Raw genomic sequence first — 6,537 nt, 5'->3', positions numbered from 1 at the left:
TCCGCGGCACAGAGAGATGGCGTGCGGCAAACGGGATGACGGTGACGGCTCCGCGGTCTCCTCTGGCGCCGTGGTGTGCCTGAGGGGCCTGGAAAAGGTCCGTCTGACATCCCGGGGTCTGTGATCCTAGATGCAGAAAGACAGTAGGCTCAGTTAAGGGAAGGACGGACCTTCGTCAAGGAAGCTATAGTTCTAGGCGATAGCCGTGACTACCTGCCACGGCCGCTTCTAGTTAGGAACTTGCATGTTTAGACCATCGCGTGTGGCTCCTTTCAGTCTCTGACTCCTCACTGGCCTTACGAGTGTCACCACACCGTTCTGCCGTGCCCGAAGGCTCCCGACAACCCCACGTGAGACTTGGAGTCTATTGCCACCAAGAATGGGACATGCAGGGTTGAGACTGGACACGTGTGCCGGCGATGGAGGTTGTGGGAACCCAGAGTTGTCTCAAAAAATGACTCCTTCCTTCTCGGAGTGGCTCTGGATGCCGGGGAGGGACCAAACGACTCTTCCAGGTCGCCTCTGGTTTGAGGGTGTCTGTATTTCTGGGAGGAATTTCCTGAAATGGGTGTCTCAGGACACTGGGGACTGGTCACCCAGGAGGGGCCTAAGAAAAGGGTAGCCCTGGCTGGAGGCAGGGTGCGGGGCAGGACAGTGCCATTTCCCAGAAGTCGGCTAAGATCTCTGGGTGCTTGGGGAGGGGCGGGGAAGGCGGGGGGAGGGTGGCCTCGCTTCACTTTTCCATGCCGCCTGGGCCAGCCCGCTGAGCCGCCTGTCTGCCAGGGCCGGGGTCAGGGCCGGGATCAGAGTCGGGGTCAGGCAACGGGACCGAGGAGGGGCTGCGGAGGGTGGGATGGGGAAAGAAGGCTCAGGAGGGCGTGCTGCCAGGGAGGCGGGGCCTAACTGAGTGGGGAGGAGCCTTGGACAGTGCTGGGGGCTGGAGGGGGCCCAGGAGGTGGGAAGGGGAGGAGATGGGGCCGACCGACTGGAGGGAGGGAGGGCGGGTGGCAGGGGGACCGGGAAGAGGCGGACAGTCTGGCCAAGTCACGCTAGAAGTTAGGAGAGACCCCAAGGCCCAAGAGAGGAGGTGAGGAGTGGGGAGCGGTCGGGGCGGCGGCTGGACTGGATGGGAGGAGGGGGGCGGCCAGAGGGGGCCCTGCCAGGACGGAACCGGCAGCCCGTCCCTGAGCCGTCACTTTAAGGCGACACCCTGGTATCTCCCCTCCGAGGCGGTCCCGGTTTCCCTCTCTGTGGCTTCTGGGTTCTCAGGTCCTTTCCAGGGTTCTCTGGGGGGCTCGACCCCCAGGCAATCCCAACGATGGGCTGGAGGACAGGGTCCCAAGGGCGGGGCGGTAGCTGGTGTGGAAGGCCCAGAAAACAGGCAAGGGAGGGAGGGTCTGCCCGCCCGAAGAAGAAAGCCACGCCCGGGGCCCAGGCGAGACCCCCATTTCTGGGTCGGGGGTGGGCCCATGGCAACCGGAAGCCCCAGCGCTGGGAGGGTTAAGCATCCTCCTGGTTCCCACTGGGCCCCGGCCCCTCCCACGTGTTTACGTCCTTCCAAAAATATTCGGCCTCCAGCTGCCTCCTTCCCATGCCCCAGTCCACGACCCCACAGTGATCCCGGGAGGAGGGATCATGAGGGCCAGAGGCCAGGACCTGGGAGCCAGCAGACTGCCCTGTGAAGGGCAAGCAGCTGGAGGGGCTGAGGCGGAGGGAAGCGGAGGAGCTCTCGGGGCAGACGGGCAGTTGGCGCGGGGGTCGGAGTGGGGGGGGGACGCGGAGGTGGGCGACAGGACTGCCTCCCTGGCTTTTGGCCGAGGACAAAAGCTGACTCAGTACCTACTCCGGACTGGGCTGAGCTGGACCCAGGGAACCATGGGAGGCGGGGTGGGGAGGAGAGAAAGACTGGGGAATACCAGGAGACTCTCAGCCAAGGGCCACTTCCTGTCCCTCGACCTCTGCCCAGAGCTCCGCCAGCCGTGGCCCCCAGTGCAGGGCCAGGGTGTGGTGGCTCCACTGGCTGGCATGAAGAGAGCTGAGGACCATACACACCCTTTGCAGGACCAGGGTGACTGAGGCGAACCCATGTGGCGGCTGCTGAGCCTGCTGGCCCTATGGCTGGGCACGGTGGCCTTGAGCAGGGCTGAGCTCACCACAGCCCAGCGCCAGGGCCTGCAGGTGGCCCTGGAGGAATTCCACAAGCACCCGCGTGTGCAGTGGGCCTTCCAGAAGACCAGTGTGGACAGTGCCATGGACATGGTCAGCAGCACGACCCACGGCGGGAGGGGGTTAGGGCCACACTCCCAAGAGACCAGCACATTCCCAGGAAGCGGGTGCAAAGTGCTTTGGGCTCTGTGAGCACCCAGCTCCCTGGAGAAAGGCCACCACCCCGGCCACCAAGTCAGGTGCGCTGCTCCGCTGTGGGGAGGAGGGGCAGGTTCCATCCTGCTCAGCCCACCTAGCGGGCTGCTGGCCTTCCTCTGTCTCTGTCGGTAGCCCTTCCCGGCGGGGACATTTGTGAGGCTGGAGTTTAGGCTGCAGCAGACGAGCTGCTGGAAGAGAGACTGGAAGAAAGCAGAGTGCAAAGTCAAGCCCAACGGGGTGAGTAACGGCGTGTACATGTGCGTGTGCGTGTGCCGGAGCACTTGTCGGGTGAGAGCGCGTGTAACTGGGGTTTGGGCGGAGATCCAACAAGAAGCCCTGAGGTCGCAGAGCCACCGTGGAGCCCGTGGCTGTGACGGTGCGGTTGGCCTGGGCCTGGACAGGCGGGGGACGACGTCCATCCCAGGTCCTCTCCCAGGCTTCACGTCCCTGGGGGAAGCGTGTGATGCGGGGTTGGTCGTGCCCCCGGGCCTGGTGAATTGTTTCCTGTGAGTCTGAGTGGAGATGGCCCGGCCTGCGCTGAGCCGTAACAGGGCTTGACTGTAACCAGCTGCCTTGGGAGGTCCCCGGGCTTGAAGCGCAGCCATCTGGGTTCCAGACCCGGCTCCGCCGAGAGCCGGCCCTGTGGCTTGGTAGGTTCTCTGAAGGCCTCGGTTCCCACCATCTGTTAAAGGAAGGCTGGGTCATACCAGTGGTTTTCCAGACTTTCGTGTCAGAATCCTGTGTTCAAATTAAATCTTACAAGAAAATGCAAATAAACATAACAGATGACAGCAGGGTGGGTCTGGTGCTGAGTCAGGCGGGAGAGGCCACCTGGGCAGGATTCCCGCCCCCTGCTGAAGTCCATAGTTCTGAAAACTGCAGGCTGGTTCGACTTCTGAAATCTCCTAGTCGGAGGGTGGGCTGCGCCTGAAACCGGTGGGCCTGCATGAGCCGCGCCTCCCCCCGCCCCCCTGGCTCTAGAGCCTGCAGGGGGAAAGACCCCTTTTGCAGGCAGCCCCCAGCCCTCCCCCCCGCCCCGTCTCCACCCCCACGGGGCTGCAGGCCTCCCCTCAGCCCCTGCCTCTCCTGGCCCTGTGCCCCCATCTCCAGAGGAAGCGGAAATGCCTGGCCTGCGTCAAGCTGGACCCTGAGTCGAAAGTCCTGGGCCGGGTTGTCCACTGCCCCGTAGAGGCGCAGGCCCAACGGGTAAGAGCGGGCCTAGAAGCACAGGTGGCAGGACTGGTGCCAGCTGCTCATGAGGGGTCAGGTGTGAGGCAGAAGCCTGGACGGAAGAGTGAGGAGGGGTGCAGAGGGGTGCGGAGGGTGGAGCAGGGGGTGAGGAAAGGTGAGACGTGGGGAGGGGCGGGGAGGGGCTGTGGAGGAGGGCGCAGCAGAGGCGGAGGATGAGGCAGCCCTCCCCGGGCACCGGGGCCCCGCTGCTGGGCCTGAGCTGGTCTGGTGCTGGCAGGAGCTCACGGAGCACCAGCAGGCACAGTGCAACAGGGTGCAGCAGGCTGGCGAGGACCCCCAGAGCTACTACTTCCCTGGACAATTCGCCTTCTTCAAGGCCCCGCCCCCCAGCTGAGGCCTGACCAGGTAGGCGGCTGGGAGGGGGTGCGGGGGACAGCGGGGAGCAGGGCCGGCCGAGTGGGGAGGGAGGGGAGGGACTCAGGCGCCGGGGAAGCTGGGACAAGGACCAAAACAGCCTCCCTCTGGTTTTCCTCTCCCTTTAGAATTTCCTCAGGCTTTCTGGACAGCTGTGGGAAGGAACCAGTGAGAAACAGCCGCCCCTTCCCTGCACCCCGCATCCCCATCACCCTGAACTAATAAAACTGCTCCCCGAGCTGTGTCCTCTCCTCCCTGTGCATCCCACCGTCTGCCCCTCAGCAGACCTGGCAGGAGGCCACATGAGCGAGCGGCTGGGAATCCCTCACAGGAGGAAGCCAAGCCCCTGGGGCAGCGGGGTGCTTCCTGTCGGACAAAAACGGGGGGCGGGCGGGGAAGGGGCCTTGTGTGCTCCTCCTTCCCACAGGAGAGACCTTGCTGTCAGGAGCTCATGCCCCAGTAAAAGGACAGTGATGCACATTAGAACAGAAACGTTTAATAGGGATTAGCATGGGTGAGATGGGCAGCAAAGGCTCCAGGGAGACAGGACCAGGGGGGCCACGGCTGAGTGTCACCTGGACAGGTGAGTTTGGCAGGTGGGTGAATGCAGCTCCCATGCTTTATGCTCTGCCCACGCCCTCTTCCAGGACCCCTGGGATGGGACACATGCCATCCCTGACTGCTACCTTTGACCTTGGGAAGCAGCAGCTTCCTTTCACTAAGTCTCAGGCCAGAGCAGCCAGGAGTGGCAGCAGCTGTGGACGTGGGGCCGGGCCTCCTCCCCAGGCACGCAGCACAGGTGACAGGACAGGTGCCAGCTGCTCATGGAGGGCCCTTACATCTGCTAGAGGCCCCTGGGGAGGTGCTTCCCTGAAGAATGTTGAGCGAAGGTACAGAATGTTCCTTGCGGTAGACTGGGAGGGAGGGGCGCTGCTCTCGGACACAGGGATGAGTGACCGGCCCAGTCTGTGGGCCAGTGACCAGGGTGAACCCCAGAGACACGTGCAGAGGCAGGAGCGGGGAGTGGGCAGCGAGGCTACGTTGTGCTGACCCTACGTCCTCAGGCCAGGCTGTCCCAGGCCAAGAGGCATCTTCAGAAGATGAAGGATGAGGTGGAGCCCGCAGGGCCGAGCGTCTGCTGGGCTTGAGCCAGGCTGTCGCCGGCCTGTTGGTCCAGGTCGCGGCACTCCTGCAGAGTGTGCTGGAACTGCCGGCAGGCCTCCTCCACGATGGAGCTGCTCCGGGTGGGCCAGAGCTCCCAGTACCCGGGCCCCACCCAGGGCTGGGCCTCAGCGGCGCCGGGCTCCGGGCTGGAGCTGGGCCGGGAGGAGCTGTCCAGGTCCCGGCACAGCTGGTAGAACTCACTGCCGCGCCCAGTCACACGCTCACCGTCAACGACCTTCAGGCCGGGCAGCAGCTCTCGGACCACCGCCCAGTAGGAGGGGCTGGCACAGAGCGGGTTGCTGAGCCGGGCCAAAGGGTCCCGGAGCCGCAGGTACTCCAGGCCCCGCAGCCCGGCCAGGCACTGCAGCTGGCCAGGGGTGGCCAGCAGGTTGCCCGCGGCATTGAGACTCTGCAGGTTCTCGCAGGCGGCCAGCGGCTCCAGCCCCGTCAGCCGATTGTTGGCGACATTGAGCACAGCCAGCTGGCGCAGGGAGGCCAGCGGGCCCAGCTGGGTGAGCGCGTTGCCCGACAGGTCCAGCCACTCGAGGCCCAGGCACTGCCCCAGGCAGCCCAGCTCCACCAGCCCCAAGCCCCGCAGCTTCAGCAGCAAGATGGACTCCAGCGCGAACTCGCCCGAGTGCGACTTGAGCAGCTGGGGCGTGATGCTCACCCCGTCGGCCTCCACCGGCTTCTCGCCCTGAGGCTCCATAATGCGGAGTCGGTCTGAGTGGCCTGGGCCTTGACCGTCTGTCACAGGGACACGGGTACCTGGGGGTCGGCTGGCCGCTCACCCCAAAAAAGGCACCATCGACTCTGCCCGGGACAGTTGTCACAGGCCTCTTTCCAACACCCCTGCTCCAGGGCCAGCGGGTCCCTGAGGAGAGACAATTAGACAGTAAGCATGCCCCTCCTGAGCACCTGTGACTCCCAGCAGGTGACAGCATAGCACCCAGCCTCTTCCGCCAGGGCCAGCTCAGGTGGCCCGGCAAGACCAGAGTAGCCAAGTCCAGGATGCGGAAAGACAGAAGGACCCTCGAGAGGTGGGCTGGGTCCAGGCCCCGCTCAGGGTCTTGCCTCAGCGGTGGACGATGGCCAGCACTCAGGCCCAACGGTCTGTCCCTCCCAGTTTGTACATCTGCACCGCAGGCAGGCTCTCCTAGTGCTACTTCCTCTGTAACCACTCACGGTCTGTCCTCATCAGTTCTGAGATTTAACATAGTTTTGAACAGACAACAGGTCACCACGATCACCCTTTGGAGCCCTCCCGGGGAGAGCCACGCAAACACAAGCAAGAGCGGCCCCTGGGCCTCACTCTGGTCATTCAAAAACTTCCCTGACTTGAGTTTTTTAAATGTTAGCTGTGAATTCAAAATGGTTTCCAGATTACACGGGCCCATTTGTAAC

At 64.0% G+C, this 6,537-nt stretch overlaps 2 protein-coding genes across 3 annotated transcripts in view; one reads left to right on the top strand and one right to left on the bottom strand.

Moving 5' to 3' along the window:
• The first annotated feature begins 1,010 nt into the window (after window positions 1-1,010).
• Window positions 1,011-4,209, top strand: RARRES2 (retinoic acid receptor responder 2). 2 transcript variants are annotated; one of them, XM_011365523.2, is made up of 6 exons: window positions 1,011-1,087; window positions 2,062-2,259; window positions 2,497-2,601; window positions 3,475-3,570; window positions 3,833-3,960; window positions 4,098-4,209. In XM_011365523.2, the coding sequence occupies exons 2-5, from the start codon at window positions 2,086-2,088 to the stop codon at window positions 3,947-3,949; spliced, it is 492 nt and encodes a 163-aa protein (XP_011363825.1). In that variant the 5' UTR covers window positions 1,011-1,087; window positions 2,062-2,085; the 3' UTR covers window positions 3,950-3,960; window positions 4,098-4,209. The 2 variants fall into 2 exon arrangements, with proteins under 2 accessions (XP_011363825.1, XP_011363824.1); XM_011365522.2 differs by lacking the exon at window positions 1,011-1,087 and having other exon boundaries at window positions 1,906-2,259.
• A 236-nt stretch (window positions 4,210-4,445) lies between these two features.
• The window catches only part of LRRC61 (leucine rich repeat containing 61), an 11,364-nt gene continuing 9,272 nt past the window's right edge, over window positions 4,446-6,537 (bottom strand). Inside the window, exon 2 of the mRNA XM_011365521.2 lies at window positions 4,446-6,007. Within this exon, the coding sequence (XP_011363823.1) occupies window positions 5,063-5,842 (780 nt within the window). The 5' untranslated portion in view covers window positions 5,843-6,007 and the 3' untranslated portion in view covers window positions 4,446-5,062. The remainder of the gene's footprint in view (window positions 6,008-6,537) is intronic.

The sequence above is a fragment of the Pteropus vampyrus genome, unplaced genomic scaffold, assembly GCF_000151845.1.
Source record: "Pteropus vampyrus isolate Shadow unplaced genomic scaffold, Pvam_2.0 Scaffold112, whole genome shotgun sequence".
NCBI lineage: Eukaryota > Metazoa > Chordata > Mammalia > Chiroptera > Pteropodidae > Pteropus > Pteropus vampyrus.
Note: the sequence above shows the minus strand (reverse complement) of the source record. Positions and strands in the feature narration are given on the sequence as shown.

Excerpts from the sequence above, each read along its gene's own strand:
- RARRES2 (XM_011365523.2), top strand. The coding sequence starts at position 2,086 with ATGTGGCGGCTGCTGAGCCTGCTGGCCCTATGGCTGGGCACGGTGGCC. Across the intron at positions 2,260-2,496 it reads TGGACAGTGCCATGGACATG|CCCTTCCCGGCGGGGACATT; the intron begins GTCAGCAGCACG and ends CTCTGTCGGTAG. Across the intron at positions 3,571-3,832 it reads TAGAGGCGCAGGCCCAACGG|GAGCTCACGGAGCACCAGCA; the intron begins GTAAGAGCGGGC and ends TGGTGCTGGCAG.